Below are 27106 nucleotides of genomic sequence, written 5' to 3'. Positions count from 1 at the left end.
GGAATTAACCCTTTAAATACCCTTAAATACGCCCTAAATCTTAAAATAACTATCCAAAAACATGTATTACACTGCTTATTAATACAAATAAAGTAAAAAAATAAGATACTGTGAGGTACGCTGTGGTAAATGCCGTTAACTTCAATGACTTTTCAAGCTTTACTAGGGAATGAGTCGCCTTGCTGAGAGAAAAGGGCGCTGTAGAAAGTAGAGGAGTTCCAAAAAATCGATTATCACATGCATTGCGATTTGTCACGTGACGATTCGATTACGATTCATAAAGGTTCAAAAACGATGTTTTTCCCTCATAACTTTATGGCAGCCGCTCATAGCAGAACGAAATTCAAGACACGCCAGGCACCGTTAACAGGAGCGCACACGTTATGATGGATGCTGCTCGTTACTGAGAGAGAGATTTACTCCTTTTTAAAAGACTGGAAAATAAATTTGTGTATGAGAGAGGCAAGCTCAACCCGGTGGTCGTGCTTTTGTGGGCAAGTTATTTTTTTACAGCAAGAGGGGAAGAGAGATAGTTCGTTGCTTCTTGTCATTTAGATGTCCAGCAGTAGTTTTAAAACGTTTCAATTGAAAAATGTCCTGAGTAGGCATGTGCCGGTATGAGATTTTGACGGTACGATAACCGTGAGCAAAAATACCGCGGTTTCACGGTATCACGGTATTGCAATTATAGCTCCAAAATGTGTTATTTTGAGATGTATGGGTTAAAAAAAACAACAACTTCTTTCCATTGAACAGGATTTTTTTTTTTAGAACATAGTTGCAAATTGGAATATGAATGTATTGTTAAAATATATAAATTATCAATTAAAAAAAACAAATTTTAAATAAAATTAAAATATAACGTAGACTATACCCACAGCCACAGCTCAAGTTGCTCAAGTTTAGAGCAAGAACAAAATAATTTCTATAAAAAAAGTAAAAACTCTTTTGAATAAAATTTTTTAAAATTTATACTGCATAATTTTTTTTGAGGATTGAAAAGCTCAAGTGAAGTTTCGCCATTTTCAGCCACTGTGTCAACTCTAGTCTCCATGATGTCATGCCTTTGTGTTAGAAAGAACAAAGAATTCAAAAGTTAATAAGTTAGTTAAAAATGTATAAGCTAGTTAAAATGTAAATATTGTTGTAGAAAGGTTTCATCTTAAAAAAAAAAATAATAATAATAATTGGGAGTGAGACCTCTCCTTGATCCAGCGAACGTGGATTTGTGCTTAGGGCAAGATCATCTTTCCTCAATTAACGATCTTTGATGCTATGCCTTTTTTTCCCCTTCATTCAAGAGAATCATGCTTGTTTTCTCACTCTGCGGATGTAACACTCGACAAAGTTGCTCTCCCAGCTAAGCCTAGGCTAACATTCGTCTTTTATAAGCTTTTAGTTAGTTTGTATATCGAATTTCAAAGGAAACTAGGCCTGCAAGCAGGACTGAACGGGCCCTCGCAATCTAGCGCAACTCGGACGTCACGCAATTCGGACTGTGTGCAGGTCAGGGTGGTGGCAGATCCTCCTCTCTAATCATCTCATTAGAACCTAACATGCTCGAAAGTCGCCTATTTACATTCCCACACCCAAGAGATAAAAACTCCTATTGGAGAGAGTACTACAAAAAAGGAGCCACTACTGAGCTGTGCAGCCAAGCCCTTATTCAAAACCAAAATTAATCTTCTAACTGGGCCAATTCGACCAAGTGTGCCAACTATTGTGGCTCTATAAGCTCCCTGAGTCTCTGAAAAAATATATTTCCTTTAAATGGCAAACAAAGGGTCGTCACGGCAACAGACAGAGACACGTGGACATGGGCCGTAAAAAAGTATTTTAATAGGTCTTGAAACTACAATGACCAACCTGAAAAGAACTGGACATGTATTGGAAAAACGAGTGACTTTCTATCGCCACTAGTTGGCGCTGTAGGGTTGATGCAAATGACCCCTACAAGGCCCTTCAGGGTATGACTCTCAACAAGCACGGGAAGTTTTGCGCAGATATGTTGTATATCTGCCAAGTTATGACTGTTCAAAGTTTTTGGAGAGAAAAATTGTTGACAGTCATTTTCACTTTCCTTTTTGGACCCCTCCGCTTCAACGAAACTTCAATATTTTTCATCAGGCACCTGAAGACAGGTCTTAAGGCTTCCCTTTTGCAGGTTTGAGGTAGATTGATTTTTTCCCTTTAGAGGAGGAGTGTGTCCCGTAAAAAAGGGCATTTCCTGTTCCCACTAGGAGGCGCCAGGCACAAATGGTAAATTTTCAATCCAGTCCTGCTCAGGCTGGTATACCTCACACACATGCCAGATTTAAAATAGATTGAACGTTGTATGAGGGAGTTATCAGTCATTTTCCGAATTCGGTGTTTTGGCGAAAAAATGGAAGAATTTGGCGCCCCGCCCAGGTCAGGCCCGTGAATGAAAACACACCATTTTTATAACTTAAGATTTCATATGCCTCATGAACAGTCTCACCAATTTTGAGAATGATTAAACTAATTCCCTAGGTGCCAAGGTGTAAAATGTGCACACTGTAAATCGATAAAAAGTTCACATTCAATCCAAAATACCCGATTTCCTGTAGGATTTGGAATGTGTGTGCAAGAGACTTTTTGGAGCAGTTTTGCACAAAGTTTTGACTCTCCAAATTTCATCACTCTATGTTAGAAAAACCTAAATGGAGAGGCCTTTTTGAAAAGTTCAAGGGGGCGCCACTGAGCCATTTTGTTAAATTGTTTCGTAACGTTGCAAGATTATCGAACGTTATCCAAAGCCGCATGTATGTGCAAATTTTGGTGAGTTTTTATGCATATTCAAGCCTCCAAATGTAAACTCTTACTGTGAACCCATGAAAATTTCACATTCGATCCAAAATACCCGATTTCCTGTTGGATTTGGAATATGGGTGCAAGAGACTTTTTGGAGCAGTTTTGCATAAGGTATCTACTCCCCAAATTTCCTTGCTCTATGTTGAAAAAACCCAATAGGAAAGGCCTTTTTTAAAACTTCTTTCTGTCGCCACTAGTTGGCACTGTAGAGTTGATGCAAATGACCCCTACAAGAACCTTCAGGGTATGACTCTCAACATACACGGAAAGTTTGGCGCAGATATGTTGCATATCTGCCGAGTTATGACTGTTCAAAATTTTTGGCGAGACAAATTGTTGACGGTCATTTTCACTTCCAGTTTGGACCTCTCCGCTTCAACGAAACCTCAATATTTTTCATCAGGGACCTGAACACATGTCTTGAGGCTCCCCTGAAACAGGTTTGAGGTCAATAGATTTTTTTCCCTTGGAGGAGGAGCCTGTCTCGTAAAGAAGGCCATTTCCTGTTCCCACTAGGGGGCGCCAGGCCTAATGGGTAATATTTCAATACAGTCGTGTTCAGGCTGGGATATCTCATATACATGCTAGAAATGAAAAAGATTGAACGTTGTATCACGGAGTTTTTAATCATTTTCTGAATCTGGTATTTTGCCCAAAAATGGCCGACTTTGGGACCACGCCCAGGTCAGACCCTTGAGTGAAAACTCACCATTTTGAAAACTTAAGATCTCATATGTCTCCTGAATAGTCTGACCAATTTTGAAGACGATCCAACTATTTTCTTCAGCGACAAGGTCTCAAATGTAAATCGATAAAATTTCACATTTGATCCAAAATTTCCGGCTTCCTGTTGGGTTTGGAATATGGGTGCAAGAGACTTTTTGGAGCAGTTTTGCACAATGTATCGACTCGCCAAATTTCATCGTTCTACGTTGAAAAAACTTAATAGGAAAGGCCTTTTTGAAAATTTCAAGGGGGCGCCACTGAGCCATTTTGTTAAATTTTTTTGTAGATTATCAAAATTTACGCAAAGTTGCATGTATGTGCAAATTTTGGTGAGTTTTCGTGCATGTTCAGGCCTCCAAATGTAAACTCCAACTGTGAACCGATAAAAATTTCACATTTGATCCAAAATATCCGATTTCCTGTTGGATTTGGAATATGGGTGCAAGAGGCTTTTTTGAACAGTTAGGCATAAGGTATCTACTCCCCAAATTTCATTGCTCTACGTTGAAAACCTGAGAGGAGAGGCCTTTTTGAAAATTTTAAGGGTCAAGGGGGCGCCACTGAGCCATTTTTTGACATTTTTTCAAAACGACACAAGATTATCGAAATTTACGCAAAGCCGCACGTATGTGCAAATTTTGGTGACTTTTCGTGCATGTTCAGGCCTCCAAATTGGCCATTTTCATTTGCCCTGAAAAAAGAATAATAATAATAATAATAATAATAATAATAATCCTTTGCAAAACAATAGGGCCTTCGCACGCTCAGTGCTCGGGCCCTAAATATGTGTTTTGTTTTTGGCGAACTCATAGTGCTAATCTGTTTAGCTACTCACACATGGAAAAATACAACTGTACAACGTTTTAAATGTATTCATTCTGTGTATTTCACGTACCACGATTTGAGAGCTCAATAAATTGAAGAAAAGAACGCCTTATGTTTGGAGTATTTGTTTAGGGTTCGCTGGCTGTTTAGCCGATAATCACTTTCACACGCAGCAACAAACGGGAGGGGGTGAGCGCTGCCGCGCCACGCCACTTCTGGCTGGATTTTTGACACATGAAAAATGGCGAATACCGTACTACGGTCTGACGGAAAATTTTAGTGGTTTTGAAACAGCGACGTTTTCACACCACGGTAAACCGTGAAACCGGTAACCGGCACATGTCTAGTCCTGAGTGTGTTGTTAAGACTCATGTGCATCTAAAAGAGGCGAGTACACGAACCCTCTTGTACTGTTTAGCCTTTATTGTTGTTTTTGAGATGTTAATAGTTAGCGCTGAGCGCTAAGCTTATTAGCTAATTCGTTAACGTGTATTTCATATGCAGAACGTATAAAAAACGATTAAGTACAGCGGTAACACTACAAACATGCGAAATAGTACAGAATTCTGTGAAAACAAAGTATATTGGTTAAAAGAAGTCTTATTTCTAAAAACACTTTGTTTCCAGAAAATGTGGAATTCATTCCACCTATGTAAATTGTATTGTATTGTTGAGAGAAATAAGTACTCCCTTTAAAATGGTTAATGTTTTTGCACTTTCTTGTAAAAATAAATAAATAAAAAAAGCAGCTTAAGGGCAGCTTTTTGTTGTATGGGCACATTTCCATCGTTCCTGTTGAATCATTAGGATATTTTAAATAAATAACGGACATACATTTGTTTGGCTACTGTATTAAGTAGTAATATACAATATATCGATAATCGCGATCACCGTGATCATCGTCAATACCACGATCATCGTTTAATAATCAAAATGTAGCACCCTGAATTGTAGTCGAATCGAATCGTGGGGTACCTAAGATAGCACACCCCTAGTAGAAAGAGTAGGAAGGTGAGAAAGGGGGAACATCATGTCCGCTAAGGCCGCCAGCGTCACCTCTCGCAACGTGAGCCTGCCGTCCGAGCTCAAAAAAACGGATCATGACTCGCAAGAGGAGTCGATGCTGGGAGAGAAGCAGCAGCATGCGAACAAGGATGTGTTACTTGACGGTGGATCTCCCGTCCAAAAGGAACAGCAGGACGGCGTCGATGCTGCTGGGGAAAGAGGGGATCCTGAAATTGATAAGAACCGTAATGGGAACTAGGTACTGTTTACGTGACTAAAAAAACAAAACAAAACGACTGGGGACAAAATGGCGGACGAGACTCTGGCGTCGAAAAGTCGAAATCACGTAAGTTGAGTACATCGTAACCCGGGGACTACCTGTACCTCGTTCCCTATGTCTAAACACTTCATCTACAATGCCAGGGAAGTTTTGTGACTGCGTACGCAATCTCTGCATTATCTTCCTCTCCTCCACATTTTGAACACTTCCCGAACGTGCTCGAGGAAGGTCACCAGTCACGTCACGTCTGCTGTGGAGCCTGAACTTCAACGTCATCTCTTCGGGTCACATTGTACATATATGTAGTTGCTACCTCAAAAAGTAAGCCGAGAAAGTCAGCGGTCCCCTGGCGGAAGGGTAGCTGACTAGAATGCATCTATTGTTGGCCAGTGCTGTATGACGCTTTGTTGTAAAGGTTATCTGCTGGTCGGCGGGCTGTGCTTTATTCACTATTACACAAAGCCTAAATTACATAAAAGACATAGACACCTGATGGAATTAAGATGTATTTTTAGTGAGGGGATTGTAATTTTTTTCACTGACATCTCCAATGGCTAGTTGTTTTAATACTTTATAAATTGTGTCTATGTTGTATGATCTTAATAGAAAGGTTTTTTGTTGAGTCCTCCGCCTTGCGGCTGCCTAAGTAAAGGTTGACAGGAGTGGTCATTGTCAAGGGGGACTGTATTTCTGGATACTCTAATTAGCGTGATTGGTTGATGCTGCTGGTCTGAATGTGTTGGCCTGCTGGGCTTTCCCCAAACAATGACGATTTAATCAGTGACCCGTTCACGTCTCCAAAATGAACCTATTGTTGCCCCGTCGCTGCAATCCAATTGTTTCAGAAAATGAGACAGCAGCCTCACTGCACCCAACTGTGAGACCAGTTGGAAACAACATTATTCCTATTCCTCACATGTGCAACATTAAAACTATTTGACTAAATAAACTTGATAAAAGTCTGTTTGCCAGCTGATGTGAGTTCCTCAGCTTCCTATTTATTACCTCAGTCATAAAAGTGTTCTATTCCTAGAAAGAGAGAACTTTTTTTTTATAGTTTCTTGATAGGGATTATGCAACCTTGTTCACCTCAAAATGGATATGAATGAATGGTTGCACAATCTTTAGTTTGATGTATCCACGGAGAGCCACATTCCATGATTCATTGGTCGTTGCGCAATATCCTGCTGAGTTGGTGAGTCATGACGAGTCGTCCGCTTTAGTTTGTAACCGGCGTCATTAAAGACAGTTGTGGTGACAAGTTGTTGTTCAGAACAGCAAGACGGATTGATCAGGCTATTACAGATGGTTGCATGCAAGTATTTACGCTAGGAGTGGGAACCTCTTGGTACCTCACGATACGATACGATTTGCAATACAAAGCTCACGATGATCTGACGATATGGCGAATCAACAATTATCGATACATTGGTCAGGAAATCATTCAAGCAACTAATAAACAGAAAAACACAATTTTCATCCTTCGGCTGTGTGTTGATCACTAGTAGACGTCCAATCCATTTGAAGTGGGAGGGTGGCAATGAACGTCCGTTCATTCGCTGCCATCCCTCCCACTTCAAACAGATTGAACGTCTATGGCCGTCAGTGGCAGCCAATGCCAGGCAATGAGGTAATTTTGGGTCATTTAAGGACATTTACCTATTGATTTTCAGTTACCTTCTGTTGATTTTGGGGTATTTTATGGGTCACTTCCTGTTTATTTTGAGTTACAGAACAGGAAGTGACCTGGGAATCACCCAAATAAATAGGCAGTGACTCAAACTCAACAGAAAATGACATGTAAATGCTATAAAATGAACAGCAAGTGTACCTGTAAATGCCCCGAAAATCAGACTGAATGACTGTGAATGTTCTGGTTTTGAATGAACTAACGTTCCCAGTCTAAATGGATTGGGCGTCGAGCACCGTTAATGGCAGCCTTAGAGTTAACTGAGACACTTTTTTTTTTTTTTTTTTTTTTTAAGCATTGACACGTTTTTTTAAACTATATCTCAAGTATTGACAGGAGCATATTGATAACCTTTTGGGATACAAATTGTCACAATATATAACCACTTCGATATTTTGTCACACCCCTTACGCTATGATTTCCTGCTATTTTACCAGGTTTTGCTTGCCCTTTTTTTTGCTCCAAAAAAAGGGTTTTACTCCAAACTTTTTGCAAAGGGGGCCAGATTTGGTGTGGTAAAAATGCAGCGAGCCGACTATGGCTGACGTCCTTTACCTAGAACAATATATTTAAGCAAATTTTAGCAACCCATTCTGTGTGTCACATTTGCTTTTATTATTTTTTTAATTAATAATTTCAACAATCTCGCAACTAGCCTTTGTGGCGCTCTTTTGACTCCCGGGCTCTTGCAAAATACTGCTGCTGTGAAATTAAACTACCGTAGCTTCAAGTTGCTTCAATTTCTCACTGCAAATCTTCCCTGTAATCTTGTCGTACATATCAGCGTGTCTTGTTTGGTAATATCGCCTCACATTGAACTCTTTAAAAACAGCGACTGTCTCTTTGCAAATGAGGCAGACACAGTTGTTGCGTATTTTAGTGATGAAATAGTCCAATTTCCACCTATCCTTGAAGTGTTGGCCGTCGCAATGAACTTTTTTGTTGTTGATTGTCGCCATTTTAGAAAATTGGAAGTAAAGGGTCACACGGGGTAATGCTGCTTAGAGTCCTGCTGCCTTTTAGTGGGTAAATGAGGAGCAGCATTTAGTGTGTAAGCTACTTCATATGCTGGTAGGAGTACTGCTGACCAATTTATTAAGTGTGTGCGGGCCAGACGTTATTGATTTTATGACAGAGGCTGGGGGCTGGATGAAATTTGACCACGGGCCGCATTTGGCCCCCAGGCCTGACTTTGGACATGTCTGCCCTGACTCATTGGCTGCCATTGACGGTGAAAGAAGTCCAATCCATTTGAACTGGGAGGGTTGGCAGCAAATGAAGTTTAAATGATTGGATGTCTATTATCGTCAATGGCACTGAAACAGTTAATGTCTCTAAGTTTCTGCTCCCTCTTAGCCTCTTTAAGTGTAAAAAGATTGTATCTATTTTATCCGAAATGAGAGAAAACGAGTAGGAAAAAAAGATGAATTACGCTTCACCCAAATGTTAGATTTGAGTCTTTCCAGTTTCTGGTTTTGCTATACATCGCATTATCTTTTTTGTGGTTGTAAAAGTGAAAAGGGAGTTACCCAATATGGAGAGAACCCAAGAGGCCCCTTTTCCCCCTATATGGAGCAAGCAGCCAAGAGGCCCAAAATTCCCCTCAGGAAGCATTATTGGTGAGTGTTGACATGGGCGCTGTGTGATATCATTTTTCACTGAAGAGAGGGCACATCTGTCTCCTGCACATTTACTTTTTATCTCCTCATAAAAGGTCGTTCCCTTGTTCTCACTTGCAACAGTACTACAGCTGCCCAAATATGTGGCTGATATGTTTGATAATCATTATTTCTCCTTTTAATTGTTCAGGCATTCAAGATTTCAACGAAACCTAGCAATATCGGTCAGTTCACTTTGGTACAGTACAGATTAGAAAGCCTCTTTTTGAACATCTCTATGACAAAGAATTTCACAAAGAGGAAGGAGCATGATTGAATTAGGTTTAGGAGGCACATGAATCAGCATCTACAAGATATAAATGGAACTGGAACATCACAGGTATTTGGACAGTTAAGTAATGGCCCAATTAGTGGTCTATGCAGGTTACACATAACAAACATGGACAGAAAAACCTGTGGACTAAACAGGGTTGCTTTGTCTTGTGCGTTAATCCCCCTGTCCCTTCAGTGTCGAAATGATGACACACAAAGTGTCTGCAGTGGTTTCCTCTGGGTAATTGGCTTTATTTTCACAGTACGCAGAGCAACACACAACAACCACAAGCTAAACCATTTCCTCTTTTTCACTCACCCCTTTGGATTTTCACTCTGCAAAATAAAATCAAAGACCATTGCTGTTTAGAATAGAAAAAAATAGAAAGGTTTTATTGTCATTGTACAGAGTAAAACAAGATTTAAAGCTTCGCCATAACGTGCACAAGATAGAACAAAGTACAAATAAGACTAATTTAAAAAAGACACACAAGTTACAGTGTACAAATATTTGGAATAAAATGACTACGTGACGGTGGCAGCAAGTGGTGATATAGTGGTAATATAACAGTGATTATATGACAATTTGCAGTATTCAGACTAGGAAGCAGATGGCTGACTCGATATGATAGCGGAAATGACAGTTTGTACGTAGATATGGATGTAACACAGCAAAAATGCTACAATGTACCTGTGCAAATATTGCATATGCAGTACCCAGATTACGCAGTACCCAAATTAAGAAAGATGTCGGAGAACATATTGCTGAGTGAGATGCATGTGACAATGTTGTGGCATTATACTTTCTTACCCACCTTCTTCTCAATAAACACAATTCATCCATACACCTTTTAGGCTAGTTGTTAGTTAGACACACAGATGTATGAAGCAATGGAAGTTTGGAATGTACTTCTTTGTCAGTAGACAATTTCCTATAAGTCAGTCTGGGATTGATTTCACACAGTCTATGTTCTGGCAAGCCAGACGGTAAGATTTGATAGAAACACGGCTGACGAGGTTTGTGTTGAATTATGTAAACAATATTTGTAAAGTAGCACTGGTTCGATGCTACAACCAAAAATTGTTGGTATGGCAAATAACTTTTTTTTTTTCCCAGTTTTCATGGAGGCACCTGTCCAATTCTGATATTCTTGTCTTTTCACAGCAGGCCTATGTGTCCTCGGGTCATCAGATGGCTCCCCCCAGTCCCAATAACAACAGTAACAGCAACAACAGCGGAGGAGGTGGAGAACAGCTAAGTAAAACCAACCTGTATATCCGCGGCCTTCATCCAGGAACCACGGACCAAGACTTGGTCAAGCTCTGCCAGCCGTAAGTTATAATATTTGACAATTTGAGCATAAGGATCATCAAACTCATAATGTAGCGTAGTGTGTCTTGATGCTGAATTCTCAAAATTTATATAGTGTGGCTGCCTATTTCTTTATTGCTGAAATTGGCTTGCCGTTGGTCTTTGCGGTAAACATGTATAATGTCTGGCCTACAACAATGTGTCAAATCCAATTTTGAGCAATCACGTCTTAATGACACAATAGAATAGGAAGGTGATTGTGGTTACCGTGATACCATACCGTTAAAATAAGAAGATGCTATTTTCTCTCCATTTTTACCCTTCGGCTTTTATAACGAAGCAGCTTTTTTATGGATTATATACTGTATACTGTATGTGTATATACACATATTTGAAATGACGTTTTCATTTCATTTTGCTCTGCGACCTGACGCATCATATGCTGACTGTTCCACTTAGTGTGTGTTCAAAGTCTCTAAAGACTAGGGCGAGTGTTCCATTAAGAAAAAACTCTTGAGTTTCTGTGGGTATCCGCGCGTGCTCATTGTGTATGTCTACTCTCCAAACCCACCCCTAGGTTGTGATACCTCCACAGGTTCAGTTTGTGAGAAAACTAGTGAATTCCAGGTACATGCCGACTTGTTGTCAAGAGATGACACTTGCTGTCACTTCAGAAGATCCATTTAAGTCTAATCATGGCTGCTTAGACATATTTTAAGAGAATGGATATCCAAATTTTGCCATGACATGGCTTGTGGCTGCTTCACTAGTGCCGACAAAGCTTGCTAAAAGCTTCGTCAAACCTCATCAAAACGCTGGGGATTTTATATATATAATTAGGACTCCATCTGATGTTGTATAAAGAAATTTTAAATGATAGCCATCCACTGTTTACAACGGCAAGAAGACACTATTCTTATGCTGAATAGCCATTTTCAACCAGCACTTAGAGGACTTTATTGCCCAAGAAGGCTCTGTCCAATGCTTGATCCCATTACAGAGGAACAGTTTAAAGCTAGCCCTGGGTATTTTGACTTTGTTTTGATTTAAAGTGGACAGATTGCCACTGTGTGCTAAAACAAAGCTGTCATGGACAGGTTAATTCTAATAGTGGTAATGTCAGATGCTATTACGGCGATTTTTACGAATATTTTGTCCACTTAGAAGGAAAGGTAAAGTGGATTTTTGGAAATGTAGTGACCTGGTAAGTAAGTTGGGTGTTTTTTTAGGTTTCATATTGTCTCAGAGAACACAAGTCGGACTTGAGGTGTCTGGCCTTCCCGAGTGACAGACCCCTGAATATGAATCATTAGGATGCAACTCGTGTTGATGCTTGTTTATTTGAGTAATAAAGACAATTATGATCAATCAGACATTTCTTTCTAGCATTTCTCTATATCTAATAGACAACTGGGGCTTACCGTCAGATGCAGCGTCAAAATGGATTTCTTAAATTTTGTGAAATTTGGATGGCGCGACTTAGTCAGGTGAACTTTATACTCAGGTTACTAATTACGTAATGGTTATTAGTTAATTAGTATTCTAGTTTATGTATTGAATCTAACATTGACTGTGAGAGCTTACCCCAGATCTTAATTTTACTTAGTGATGCACGATAATGCATTTTTCAACCGATACCGATAACCGATAATTTCCTCCTCATTCCAACCGATAAGATAACCGATAATTTCCTCCTCATTCCAACCGATAACAGATAATGTCAAGCCGATAATTCTATTAAAAGATTTATGTAAAATTTTAAAGTATACACAAAAGAAAATATTACTGTGCAAAAATATAATTTATTGCTCTTTTTTTCAACACAATGTATGAACAAGTCGTCAATTCAAACATCTAAATAATGACAGATTGTCTGACATTGTGTAATGGTAAACCTTTGGCAACAATTACTTACAGAGTAAATACCTAAGTTGCACAAAAATGCTTTTAAAAGTAAGCCATTCCTAACATATATAACATTAATCCGCTGCAAAACACACCTCCTTAAAACTAGTCAGTTTTAAGTGTAAATCTATTGGCAATAAGTGAAATTATCTGCCATCGCTTCAAGTGTATTTCTCTCAGATTTCTTGGAAGAAAAATAGCTAGCTGAAAATAATCTTAACAGCCTTGTTTTAAGCAATACATTATTATACTTAATCCTAAGAAAAAAAAAAAACTTGAAGAAGGAAAGATTTTGAATAATATTTGTGGCTACAGAATATTGATTTAAGAATTTGATTATCTACTGTGACTGTAATTGAGCAAAGAAATGAGTTAAATAATTTGAAAAGTGATTGCTAATGTTACATGCTTTGTTGCACACTGTGAAAATGATTACCTCAAAAGAGCGAGATGTCATGTACCCATTCTGCAGCGCTTTGTTTACATTTGCGGCTTTCACGACATTTGCGTTACAGCAGCTAAACTGCTACACGGCAGTACTATTTGGACGGAGTTGGCGCTCGCATCCTTGTGCGTGTTGTTTTGTGCCTGAGTTTTATTAAGCCGAAAATAAAGGCAGCGTTACAAAGTCATCTGACCGCTCGTCATTTCACATTCTGAATGCATTATTGACTGGCTGACTTCGTTTTCTCCATGTTTAAATTATCTTATAACCACTGTGCCGTCATGATAAGCTTGCTTACTGGACATCACTTTTTCATGAAGAATGGTGGTCGTATAAACTGCATTATTTCTTTTATCCAGGGCTTTGGTTCTCGTGTCATTAAGGTAAAAAAAAAAACTGTGTCTCGTCTCGGCGGCAGCTACATTCGTACCGGATAATACGCCCGCCCGCCCCGGCCGGTTCGCCGCGGCGTATTCAGGTCCTGGCTCTGCTCGGACGCCGTGGGGGAACGCTCGAGAAACCGGGGTGTTCGCCGGAGGTCCAGAGGCCGGGGAACCGGGCTCGGCCCGCCCCGCCTATGGCGAGGCGGCGGCGGCCTGCCGGACTGGCCAAAGCGGCGGGCTCCGTCGGAATTTACCACCCGCCTTGGGCTGCATTCCCAAACAGCCCGACTCTGTATCGTCACAAGCCCTGTAGTTTAGCTTAGTGTTTACAATAGCTTTAGCAATCCTGCTAGCAGCAGCCTCGTATATGTTCCAAAATTCTTTGTGATGCAGTTTTAAATGGCTGCTGGGTTAGTGGTTTTGAATGAGGACGCGTTCTTTCTGCCTCGTGGAACTTGTACGGTACATGTTTCGCAGATGGCGAGAGCGTCGTTTTTTTAGTAACAGCCGCCATAATATTCAACTACTTCTTGTCTTGTAACTCCGCCTCCTCAACCCCTCCTCCCTCAGGGGCTTCAGAGAGGGAAGGGGTTGAGGAGGCGGCGTGCTGAATTCTTCGGTTGAGCACATTTGGAGGCAAAATCAAGTATATAATTATCGGATTGCATTATCGGTTGAATTTTTTTATTATCTGGATTATCTGTGTGACGTCATAATTGCCATTATCGGCCGATAATTATCGGTGACCGATATTATCGTGTATCTTTAATTTTACTTAATCAAAAATTATATTGGTGGTTTTTATGTTTTTGTTGTTTTTATGCAATTTTGTGATAACAGTTTGTGGTGGGCCAATTTAGTCCCAATGCTTTCACCCCTTCTGTTAATGTAAAATGGAAGTACTCAATGAGATGAATCACAGCATGTCAAAGTGATTGCTTGTGCATTAGTGTGTGTACGTGTGTGCGTGTGTTATACATCCCACTCTCGATACTTAAGTGTTGCTTACCACTGAGCCAGCTCCAAGCTTCGAGAAAGTGGAAGGTTAGATGAGGACAGGAGGTATCCGGCTGTACCCTTCTCTGGCCCCTGCTCGTTCTCCTTTTTTTCCCACCCTGACTTAATAAGGCTTAAGTTTGCGCTTTCCTCTACTTAATGCAAAAAGTCAAACAAATTTGACTGTCAGTTCACTAGGTTACTTTAATCAATCGTTCTTCAATCGTTGACGTTTATTACTTGTATTTAATCCACAGAATTATTTGGCCGGAAGCAGCTCTTTTCTGAATATAAAACAATGGCTGAACAAGACGATTTCATGTGTTCAACAGATGAAGCACACAACTCCACACAAAGCAGATGTTATCAACTCTGAAAATCCTCTGAATGTCTCGTACTCCAGATTTGGCATTCAGTCAGTACAGACAACTGAATCCAGTTAGCAAGGACTTTGCATGTGTTGTGAACCATGACTTATCAACTAACATACAGTGATGAATGATTCATTATTGAAACCGCAATCGTTGCTCTTTGGATCCAAAAAACTTTGACAAACTGAGTGTAATTGTGACAAACAGCTGTCAACACAAATGGTATTTATCCTTTAAGCTACAGTCACAGATCCATATACACTCTAAAAAAATGACCAATGGTTACCTAAAAAAAATGTGGCAACAAAGTGACACTAATTGAATAGATTCTAAGTGCTACAATCTTGATTAAAATGTATTGAATACCTTAATTTAAACCCCCAAAATTAAGTATAAGTTAACAAAAGCAACAGCTTAAATGTGTTGGATGTAGTAACAGACAACAAATGATGAGTTATATCACCCAGAAAAATGTAGTATATCCTACTCAATTTCACAAGGAAAGCTGATTTACATTTACTAAATATCTGGGGGAAACTGATTCATATTTACTGATAATCTAGGTGAAATTGAGTTATCTTTGTTAATTACATGAGTGAAATTGATTTACATTTACTAAATATATGCATAAAATTGATTTGGATTCATTAAAAATAAGTTATATCAACTCATATTCTAGCTCATTGTTGCTTAATTCAACACATTTACACTGTTTTTTTTTTCTGTACCTAAAACTTTTTTTTTTTTAAGTTATAATTAGGATGACAGGATTTTAATCTACTCAATAATGTTGAGTCTTACTTTGTTGCCATAATTTTTCTGGGTCTAGTTTACCCAATATCCTGACCAAAATTAAGTAAACTGCGGCATCAAGAAACATCAACAGATTTCAGTGCATAAAACAGCAGCAGATAAACATTTATTTGCGCAAGATGTGTCAAGATGTAAAGCCATGTAACAGGCCACATTACCACATATGACAACACCAAGAGACAGCACTCTTTATAGAACACAACACAGATTTAATAACATTGGCAACCACCACTTATAGTCGTGGTCGCCCCAACTCCCATAGTGCAATTTGGCGGAACAATTTTCACACCAGGTAAATTGTAAATGATCTAAACAGTTCACTATAGAGATGTGTCGATCGGGTCCGATCTCATCATTTTCAAAGTATAGGAATCGGCAAAAAAATATCGGCCATGCCTTTTTTTAATATATATATATATATATCTTTTAATTAAATCGTTTTCTAATTGTATTTAACGTTACAGACATAATATGTTACACTCATCCAAAGTCTTTAGTTTAGGCTTAAGGTAGGGTTATCAAATTTATCCCGATAACGGCGGTAATTAATTAAAAAAAAAAAAAAAAAGTATCACGTTAAAATATTTAACGCAATTAATGCATGCGCTGCACGATCCACTCGCCTATTGTCGCGCCCAATCTGTAATGACACCGTTTTACCTCTATAGAGAGATTAAAGGCAGCGTAAAATGAGTAGAGTGAATTATGGCAGCCTTTGAGCCTTTTTTTAATTGGCTAAAGACTTACAATCCCTCTTCCCACGATTAGAAATATCATGGGAAGCAATGTGGGGAAGCAAGGTAGCAATTGATCTTTTCTTAAAGAGCATACGACACCAGAAAAAAAGTCTTAAATGGCATTATTATGTGAATTAGAATCATATTTTGAGATGATTCGACTATATACAACAATTTAGCAAAGCGCAGATGACGAGAAATTAGTCTTTTAATCTGCCGGTTAGCCACGCCTACAATTATAGGGCTTTAGCGTCCCCAACAGGTGGATGACGTCAGCGGTAGACTAGGCTCATCGGTTTTACTATTCAGCCCATTGAGGGGGAATTGTTCAGAACGAGGAAAACGAGACGAAGAGAGCTGCAAAATGTCATTGTTTCAGTCTCTTTACTCCCAATATTTTTACAGGATATTCTTTTTATCCAAGTATTTTTCCCCAATAGCTATATAAATGGCTTGAGAAGGACCAGTCAGCCCGTCGAGGGGGAACTATTCACAATGAGGAAAACGCGACGAAGAGAGTGGCAAAATGTCATTGTTTCTGTCTCTTTACTTCAATATTTTTACAGGATATTCTTTTTACCCAAGTACTCTCCCCAATTGCTAAATAAATGGCATGGTCATGACAAATAACTTGTGCTAAATGGAATATAAAATAATAAAAATCCATTTATTCAAGACGACATGGCAAAATTACTCCATAATGGTCAAAACAGTCGACTTTACCTTTACTGTCACACCTCCCGAACGATATTTTATGACACCTAAATCGGACATATGTCATTTCCCTTCCCCGGCTTTGGAGAATGTAAACAGACCAGAAGGAGTGACAGCTAGCCGACATGCTAACCCGAACCGAGGGATGTTTCAAAGTCTTCGAAGTGGAAAATCACACATAACTAGCCTGGATTATTTGACATGACGACCCGGTTGTCGAGTTTCTTTGTGGATCGGCAAACCGCCCGGCGGAGAGCAATTTACAGTTCGTTCCCTGGAGGAGGGTGGCTGGAATTGTTGTGCAGCTACCGTGCTAACAGCTAACTGCTAATGAGCGTGAGGATAGCTTTTTACATGCATATCAATGATCAAACGTAAGTAGTCCTTTATTTAAAGGAATTTTATAGTGTTTACTTTGTAATCACTGTATTCGTATTTGACATAATACAAAACAAGATGTTTACTCACTTCCTCGTAAGTCCAATGGTCCCACAGTAAATATCCACGGTGAATGGGAACCTTTTGAAACTCCAAAAAGGCGCATACGCCTCTCCCGCATACAGAATGATTTTTCTGCAGCCGTTTGGCTGGCGTGATGCAAAAAATAAAAGTATTAATCCGCAAAATCAGCTGAATCCTTCGTCCTCATACACAACAGTACACTGTAGCGTGAAGAGGACGTCTTCTACCGTACACGTCACAGCGCCCTCCTCCTCAATGCGAGACCGAAGCCGGAAGTCACTCATTTTCCTGGCGCGGGATTCAAAAAACTAAATAAATATAGCGATCGCTTCCACACACATCCAAGCGGTCCATATCATTCAGGAGCATAAAATACCGCGTGTATTATGAAATAAACATGCTTTTTCGTGTCACAAGCACTTTAACACCTTATGTTATTTCCCAACGCAGAGAAGATATATTAATTGGTAGCACTACCCACAGTCATGGTTCCACTTCCCATCATGCATTTGGGCATGGCTACAGTATCATTTACTGAAAGCTCAACAAATACACTAGATGGCAATATTTAGTCACAATATACAAAGTCACAAGTCTTTCTATCCGTGGATCCCTCTCACAGAAAGAATGTTAATAATGTAAATGACATCTTGAGGATTTATTGTCATAATAAACAAATACAGTACTTATGTACTGTATGTTGAATGTATATATTCGTCCGAGTTTTATTCATTTTTTTCTTAATGCATTGCCAAAATGTATATGATCGGGAAAAATTATCGGGAATGATTGGAATTGAATCGGGAGCAAAAAAAAAAGCAATCGGATCGGTAAATATCGGGATCGGCAGATACTCAAACTAAAACGATCGGGATCGGATCGGGAGCAAAAAAACATGATCGGAACAACCCTAGTTCACTACAAATCCAAATAATTCAATCACACGATCAAGGGCTGAACAGAGTTACAGTTGTAAATATAGGTCGCAAAACACCAGCCGTTGTGCTCAAAACACATAAACAGACGTTCGGTGAAAATGCGACAAGAAATCTGCTTTTAACACGCTACTTGAGTAAAAATGTTACGAGTACATTTTTATTGTAAAAACTAAATGCAGTAACTTTAGATTACTTAAGACTTAATGGGGGGGAGGGGGGCTTGTGCTGTGGCCAGGACACAAAATTAAATAAAAAAGATTTGCTTGTACTTTACATCCATTATATAACCGTATTACGCTATACTCGTGAAACTCACATTAAATTGTGATATTGAGACTACTTTTTCGGTCATTGCAATGCTTTTAGTCGAATCAAAGACAACGCAGACTGACTTCAGTCACGAACACCAGAACCTAATTTTGACTGAAAGTGCAGTAAAGTTGCCATGTTTTGTAATTTGCAGTAACACGAAGCAATGTTTAACTGCTACAGACACTTGAGTTGTTAACTAAGAACAGTTAAACGGGTCTTACCTTTAAGCAAATGGTAGTCTGTGAAATGTGTGGCAGAAATGTTGTCGTTTGATGAAAAATGCCTTGGGCGGGAAAATAAGACCTTCCAAATTCCAATGAGTGAAATTGATCAATTTTCTGCAGTTTTGACTTTCCTGATAAACATACTGTAAGTAAATTCTACTCACTAGTTTTCAGATGATTTTATATAGAAAAAAAAAATAATTAAAATGCAGTTACCGTAATAAATTATTAAAATTTGGTGAATACAGCTCAGTGTGATTCTAAACTGCACACAGTATTTTTTTATTATGTATAGTCTACTCTAATTCATTTTGCAAATATTAGCAAACCCTGAACACAGTTTTTACAGTGTATGCCCTATGTCATATATGCACAAGTATTGGGACATGTTGTGAGTTAAAAGTGGAAGAGCTAAGAGTATGTCCCTCCGTCCCTCACCCATCCGCACCTGTTCAGACCTTCCTACATTTAAAAAAAAAAAAAAAAAACTGCAATAACTCACCTTTTTAAACTGGCTCTTAAATCATAATTCTGTGTGTGTCTATAGTTTTGTTGTGGTTATGTTGTTTGCTGCTTTTCTTTTTTTAACCGTAAAGCGTCTTTGAGCATCTGTACAAGCACTCTATCAATAAAATGTATTATTATTATTATTTATCTATGTTTAACTTTTCCACTCCGCAAGAAGAAATGCACGTCTCCCTCTTTGTGCCATATAACATTTTCTGTGACTGATAAACAGCATAAAATGGGTTAAGGAATTATTTTGTTAATGAGACAGGGTGTGGAGCAGTTGGGAACAAGAAAGGGTCCTACTTGAGTTGTTTGTATTTACTTTTGGGTTTGAAGGAAATGACGTAAGCAAAAGCGAGCCAAATGGTAGCTATACTGTTGTGCCACAGCTAGATACAGAAAAAATGCAACTAATTTTTACAAACATCTGAAGAATCGCCACCTACAATAGTAGTAGTGCAATAGATCATTCTCCATAGCTCAGCCAACCCATGGTCCGCAGATTGGACAGCGAACTGGTCAGTGGAAAAAAAAAATGTGACCATACTTACGTGTGCAAAAAATGTATTTTCCTATTAGTGGGACAATTTTAAACAGAAATATAATTTTCAATTTTAACTTAGCATTTGGTGTAGCAAAAGCAAAATGTGTTCAATAATTAACAGCTCTAGTGCACCTTCACTTGAGCAGCCAGTATTTTAGCATGTGATATGATAATGCTGAAGGTTTGTGGCTGTGCGTATATGAGATTAGACATACTACTACATAATACAAGTTTTACAAGTGTTCAAATTAAAATAAAACAAATGTCCTTTATTTTGACTTCGCCAAAACTCTTTGATGCTTGGGTTGTTGACCCAATTTGCCCTTCAGTCCTCTCACACATAACTCAAAATGTTGCACAACATCGCCCATATACTGTATATACGGTATGTCTCACAGTGACTACACTGACTGACATTTTCCAACTTCCAAGCACCTTGTATGGCGTCATTATGGTCAAAGGAGGCACATACAGTATACTTTACTTGTCACTATGGTAATAAACAAGCCGCAAGGGTAAAAGTATGTTCGTAAGTTACTTAAACATTAATCTAACCGATTTGTGCACCGGTATTTATACGTCTTTTCAGGTCCCATGCAGTTTCAGAACAAGGTCTGTGTTATGATGATTTCGCATCATAGTACTTGCCTTGCATGTCATTAAAATACTCCTACATTTGTGCCCATTTCTATCTTTTTTCCCACCACCATGAACCCACTCTCTTCAATCTATTACTGGACTGAAAGGGATCCACGGATAGAAAGACTTGTAGTTCTTAAAAGATTAAAGTTATTTAGAGTTAAAATAATTTGATATTGAAACCCCTCTTGATTTTTTCGTTTTCATGCAATTTGTAAAATTAGTTTAACTAGTAGGTCGCCATTGTTGTTGACGTCACAGAGCGGTGACATCACATGGTTACGCTGCCGGGCGTCAGGAGTATGACTTTAGCGACATAAACATGTTATGTCTTCAACCCTTTCAATTTGAACCCGAGAGGAACATTAATAAGCATGACAGCACTGTCGATATTTCACAAAACAAGCAGCTGAAGCAAAATGAACAGGAAAGACGGAATGAGACTTGATGTGAGTAGGAAAAAAAAACTGTGTTTTGCCAAAATGTGCTCCACCAGTGAAACGTCTACAAGAGACAAATTTGACACCCAAAGTACAACAGTGCGCTTTCAGCTTGTTTTGTTTAGATGCACATAGACAGAACATACTAAAGATGCTTTAAGATAATACTTAAACATAGCAATATTAAATAAGGGTGGTTTAAATATGCTATGACTAATGTGGTAAACCAGGGGTGTCCAAACTTTTTACAAAGAGGGCCAGATTTGGTGTGGAAAAAATGTGGGGGGCCTACCTTGGCTGACGTCCTTTACGTAGAACAATATATTTAAGGAAATTTTAGCAAGCCATTTTTTGTGTCACTTTTGCTGGATTATTTTTTAAAATTAATAATTTCAACAATCTCGCAACTAGCCTTTGTGGCGTTCTCTTTTACTCTCGGGCTCATGCGAAATACTGCTGCTGTGAAATTAAACTAGCTTCAAGTTGCTTTAATTTCTCGCTGTGTATCATACCTGTAATCTTGTCGTACATGTCAGCGTTGCTTGTTTGGTAATACCGCCTCACATTGAACTCTTTAAAAACAGCGACTGTCTCTTTGCAAATGAGGCAGACACAGTTGTTGCCTATTTTAATGAAGAAATAGTCCAATTTCCAACTATCCTTGAAGCGTCGGTCGTCGCAGTCAACTTTCTTTTTGTTGATAGTTGCCATTTTAGAAAATTGGAAGTAAGGGGTCACATGGGGTGATGTTGCTTAGAGTGCCTTTTAGTTGGTAAATGAGGAGCAGCATTTAGTGTGTAAGCTACTTCATATGCTGGTAGCAGTACAGCTGACCAATTTATTAAGTCTGTGTGCGGGCCAGACGTTACTGATTTTATGACAGAGGCTGGGGGCCGGATGAAATTTGACCACGGGCCGCATTTGGCCCCCAGGCCGGACTTTGGACATGTCTGTGGTAAACAGATCAACAATCTGCTTTAAAGCTACCCAAAAAAACACAATGCTTAAAAGTATGAAAGGGAAACACATGCAAAAAGTACGTATTTGGAGGCGACGAAAAGGTAATAAAAGAATCAATAAAAACTAGGGGTGTAATGGTACACACAAATCTCAGTTCGGTACATACCTCGGTTTTGAGGTCACGGTTCGGTTCATTTTCGGTACAGTAAGAAAACAAAATACAAAATATAAATGTGCTAGTTGTTTATTACACACCTTTGTGCTTTCAACAATAGACACATTAGCCTATACAAAGCTAGAATTCTGCTCAAAAAGTAGCGGGTATTTAAAGATAATCCAACAACAATTTGCCTTTCAGACCCCGCATATTGGTCAGCTTTCTTTCTGAAAGAAAGAAAAAAAAGAAGTCCTGTGCTAAAGAGAAAAGCAATCCCAATGACAAAGATTTTAACATGTATTTTACAAATGAAATGCCTCAATGAATCATTTTTTTTCTTATGAACGGTTTTCAAAGCTTTATTGGTGGATTTTCTCAAGTTAAAGCGCCACACAGAAATTAATAAATTTAATTGTGTAAGCAGTATCTATGTATTATTCTTACTATTTAATTACACATGTTTTAGCTCATTTCAATTTGTTTCATTTAAATGGGCTATAATTTCTTTTATTATGTGTTTATGTGATGTAGTATTCATTTATATTGTATATTTTATGTTGTATAACTTAAGTTCCTATGTGAATATTAGTTCCGACTTGTTTTGTTGTGGTAGGAGGGTTTTTTATTGAACACGGGGCCGTGTTGGTTATTATTAAAGCAGAGAAGACAGCCGTAAATCAACAAAGACAAGTCAACTGTGCCCTGATCTACCACACAAGAGATCTGATGGACTCAAAAAGTGGTTGACGGTTGCATATTAGTTTGAAAATCGACCAGATCCACCGTATTTTTACACAAGTGACTTCCGGTCTGCCCGATCCTAGCTACCGGTAGTAGTATTGACGCAGGAGGGTCGCGTCTCGCGTCAAATAATAAACTCTGCTCGTGTTGAGCCGCTTCTGGGACGTGTCTAACACGTGGCCGCCCTGCGACTGGTGTGCATTGGGTGACTGCCTTTAACGCCCGCGTTTCACTGCGTTGTCGCGGCGGCCACGTTGTCGCGCTGTTGACGTTTCTGGGTTATACTGTCCTACCGTGTTGGTCCTCATTATAGTAGAGAAGACGGAGTAAATATAATCTACACAAAGAAACTGTAACCCGATCGACTCACAGCCTCAAAAAGTAAGGGTTACATTACGTCAGAAACTCGTTCGGTATGCCTCCGTTCCGAAGCGAGCACCACGTACCGAAACGGTTCAATACAAATACATGTACCGTTACACCCTTAATAAAAACACAAAAAGTATGTACTCGCTGCTTTTCACCGATGTGGGCATGTGTTGGACGTCTCGCCGCTTAGAAGGAATTGGAGTGACAGTGACAAACCCATCACCCCAGCCTCCAATGCGCGCATAAAACATGGCGTCCTCCGTAGGTCAAAACATGTACTAAATATTATAGATTTTAAATCAATGGCAATATTTTATGTGCTTCTAATAACATATTTTAGTAAAAGAACAAGTGTGGCTTATTTGAGCCTACAAGTCTTTAAGTCTGAGGTTCCATTTAAAAGTATAGTCTTCCTCCACTCTTAACCCGATCGATCTCCCCGTGCTTCCCAAAAAAGCGTCAAATTCTCTGATCCTTTTTAGCACAGCAAGTGAACAACCTGTTGTCATAGCCGTAGCAATCAAAATGAACAAAAAATCTGTGGTTGGTATATAAAGCTTCGGACCAAGCGCTGACAGGGAAGTCATTGTGTGGCATAAGAAATGTGAGAAGGGATCGACGTGATTGGATGGGCTTCTCTTCAAGGAGAAACATAAATGAGTGGGAAAGAGTAGCATCTCCTGCTGGGAAAGAATGTCAGGCAGCTGTATGTGGGTCATGGCTGTCTTTTAAGTGTGTGTGGCCTCTACAGTGTTGTCAGCTTTTGGAGGGGTCTCAGGTTAAGTGGAAGGTCAAATAAGCACTGCCTTCAGCCCTTTGAACTAGTCTGGTGTCCCGACATGGCAAATATGAACACTTGAAACATTGCTTTTTGTTTTTCTTGTTATACCCCAAACAACGACTCTTATCAGGGGCTGACTTTTTGCTTACAAACATGTTTTTCTTTCAAGCACCACACCTAAATCATTTACCATCATTCTGTATCATTACTCTTTGTCACGCAGAGATATGTTTGATCTTTTGTAGTTTCCCAAAAATATACAACACTGGTAATGTAATTTGTAGAGATGTCCCGCAGGTCCGATCACGTCATTTTCAAAGTATCGGAATTGGCAAAAAAATATCGGACATGCCTCTTTTAATATACTTTATATATATATATGTTTAGGGCTGTCCCAAACGACTAATTTTCTCCCGATTAGTCAGCCGACTATTTTTACGATTAGTCGACTAATCTAATAATTTAAAAAATATATATATTTTTTTGTTTTTGTTTACTAATTTAGCAATGAAATTTTTGTTGACGCTTATCAATTCACAAAAAACATATTGGAACACTTAAATTATTTATTAAAGTACAAATAAACACATCAATAATAATAAATCACAAATAAACAATGAGTTCAAATGCTGATAGAATTAACTAGTGTAGCATCCCGATTGAAAAGGTGGTCTCTTAAACTGATGGTTTACAACTTTTATTCCATCCTTGATGTAATCACACTGTAAGAGCTATGGTGCACACAAATAAAACAACACAATTAGAAATTAACAAAAACTTTTCACCTTTTTCCTTTTAAACCTTATTTATATATCAATGAATTGCCTTTACCTTAATTTATTACCTTATCATTGACAATCTCTCCCTTGAGTGCAATCACTGTATATATTTATGACCTTTTAACCTTATATAATTTTCTATACCGTAAAATAAACCATAACATGAAATAAACCTTTCAGTTAGGATTAAGGACAATACTAATAGCATTTATAGGCCCATTGTCAATGAAACATTATTATTCAGTAAGGCGACAGCACCCTCTGGTGTACAAAAAATGAAAAAAAAAAAAAAATTTACAAACGGTGACGGCGCTTGAGGTGTTTATTCTCGGCCGACGTGCAGCCAAGCTTGGCATTGAAGAGACAGGACAGAAGAATGTACCCTCCGTTGTTTCTTTGTAATAAGTCAATGTTTTGGACACTCTGGCGCGCTTTTTTTGGCTTTGTGCAGCTTTCCCTGCTTGCATACAGAGCATCCGACATTCTGAACTTTCCACGCATGTATTTTTTTTCAACCCTTCATTAACCGTCGACGGGATGTTGTGCTCGTCGACGGATTTACGTCATCGATGACGTCGACTACGTCAACTAGTCGGGACAGCTCTAATATGTTTTTAATTTATTCGTTTTCCAATTGTATTTAACGTTACAGACAAAATGTCTTACACTCATCCAGAGTCTTTAGTTTTGGCTTAGACTACGGCTCTCAAATTTATCGCGTTAACGGTGGTAATAACTTTTAAATATTTAACGCAATTAATGCATGCGATCCACTACCCACTCACACATTGTCGCGTTCAATCTATAATGGCATCGTTTTACGTATACGTAGAGTTAAAATTCAACGTTAAATGAGTAGAGAGGATTTTGGCAGCCTTTGAAGCTTTTTTATAATTGGCTAAAGCCTTACAATCCCTCTCTCAACAATTAGAGGTGTCGTGGGAAGCAATGTGGGGAAGAAAGGTAGTAGTGGATCTTTTTCTTACCACCCTATTTTATTTCCCAACGCAGAGAAGATATATCAATTGGTACCACTACGCACAGTCATGGTTGCACTTCCCATCACGTATTTGGGCAGAAGTTAGATGGCTACAATATCATTTACTGAAAGCTCAACAAATACACTAGATGGCAATATTTAGTCACAATATACAAGGTCACATTTATCCTTTAATAATGACAAGTCTTTCTATCCGTGGATCCCTTTCACAGAAAGAATGTTAATAATGTAAATGACATCTTGAGGATTTATTGTCATAATAAACAAATACAGTACTTATGTACTGTATGTTGAATGTATATATTCGTCCGAGTTTTATTCATTTTTTTCTTAATGCATTGCCAAAATATTTATGATTGGGTAAAATTATTGGGAATGATTGGAATTGAATTGTGAGCAAAAAAAAAAAGCAATCGGATCGGGAAATATCGGGATCGGCAGATACTCAAACTAAAACGATTGGGATCGGATCGGGAGCAAAAAAACATGATCGGAACAACCCTAGTAATTTGCTTTAACTCCAGGACTGTACTTAAATGAATTTTAAATAAAAATGGGGTTCCGGGAGGGGTTGCACATAATGATCATAACCATAATTGTTAAATATAAATACCTCCAAAGGACTTTATACTTTAGCTTTCTTTTCGTGCTTGAGTGTGTGTGTGTTTTGGGTTGTGCAATCAAACACTGTATAGCTGAATGACACAGTAGTAAAAGAACATGCCATGCTGAGGTGTCACGAGACTCATGATTTCCATCCAAATCATCTGGCCACAAAGTGAACGCAGGCATGTAGGACCCAGCGGTGTGCTGTGATGTCAGGGTGGAAAAGGAGGAGGGATGTGAAAGGAAGGAAAGCAAACTGGAGGGGTGAAGCATCAGGTTACAATCCGCCCAGACACCATGTCGCCCAAACAGAGGAAGGCCAGCCTCCTACTTTGGATAAATACACCAGCCATGCAGGGATAATCTATTATGTTGTAAAGTGGATGCACTCCTCATTAGCGTCTACACTTGTCCAAGTCAAAATATGAATCATGTTGTACAACTGTTGTCTTTAATTAAAAGCAGTGTAGTTGCTACGCGTATTCTTTGGTGGCTCAAAAATCCAGTGTGATAGCGACAACACTGAAGCAGAGACTTGCCGTTAGGGGAGGTGTGTGTTTCTGTATGTGTTAGAGACATGCTTAAAAAAATAGTCTTTCGCCTGAGGAGGCGTATACCTGTCAATAAAGAAGCTAAAAGACCTCTTACAGGAAGAAAGGTGGGGATGGACAAAGCTGTC

At 38.9% G+C, this 27106-nt stretch overlaps 1 protein-coding gene across 2 annotated transcripts in view; it reads left to right on the top strand.

Annotated features, from left to right (window-relative positions):
• LOC130921327 (RNA-binding motif, single-stranded-interacting protein 2-like) overlaps positions 1–27106 on the top strand; it is an 81658-nt gene that overhangs the window by 27285 nt on the left and 27267 nt on the right. Inside the window, exon 2 of one of the 2 annotated variants that reach the window (XM_057845060.1) lies at positions 10458–10621. In XM_057845060.1, coding sequence (XP_057701043.1) covers positions 10458–10621 — 164 coding nt within the window. Of the gene's footprint in view, positions 1–10454; positions 10622–27106 lie in introns of both variants that reach the window. The other variant, XM_057845059.1, reaches the window with a different exon arrangement.

The sequence above is a fragment of the Corythoichthys intestinalis genome, chromosome 9, assembly GCF_030265065.1.
Source record: "Corythoichthys intestinalis isolate RoL2023-P3 chromosome 9, ASM3026506v1, whole genome shotgun sequence".
Classification (NCBI taxonomy): domain Eukaryota; kingdom Metazoa; phylum Chordata; class Actinopteri; order Syngnathiformes; family Syngnathidae; genus Corythoichthys; species Corythoichthys intestinalis.
The sequence above is the reverse complement of the archived record's forward strand: the minus strand, read 5'-3'. Positions and strand labels throughout refer to the sequence as shown.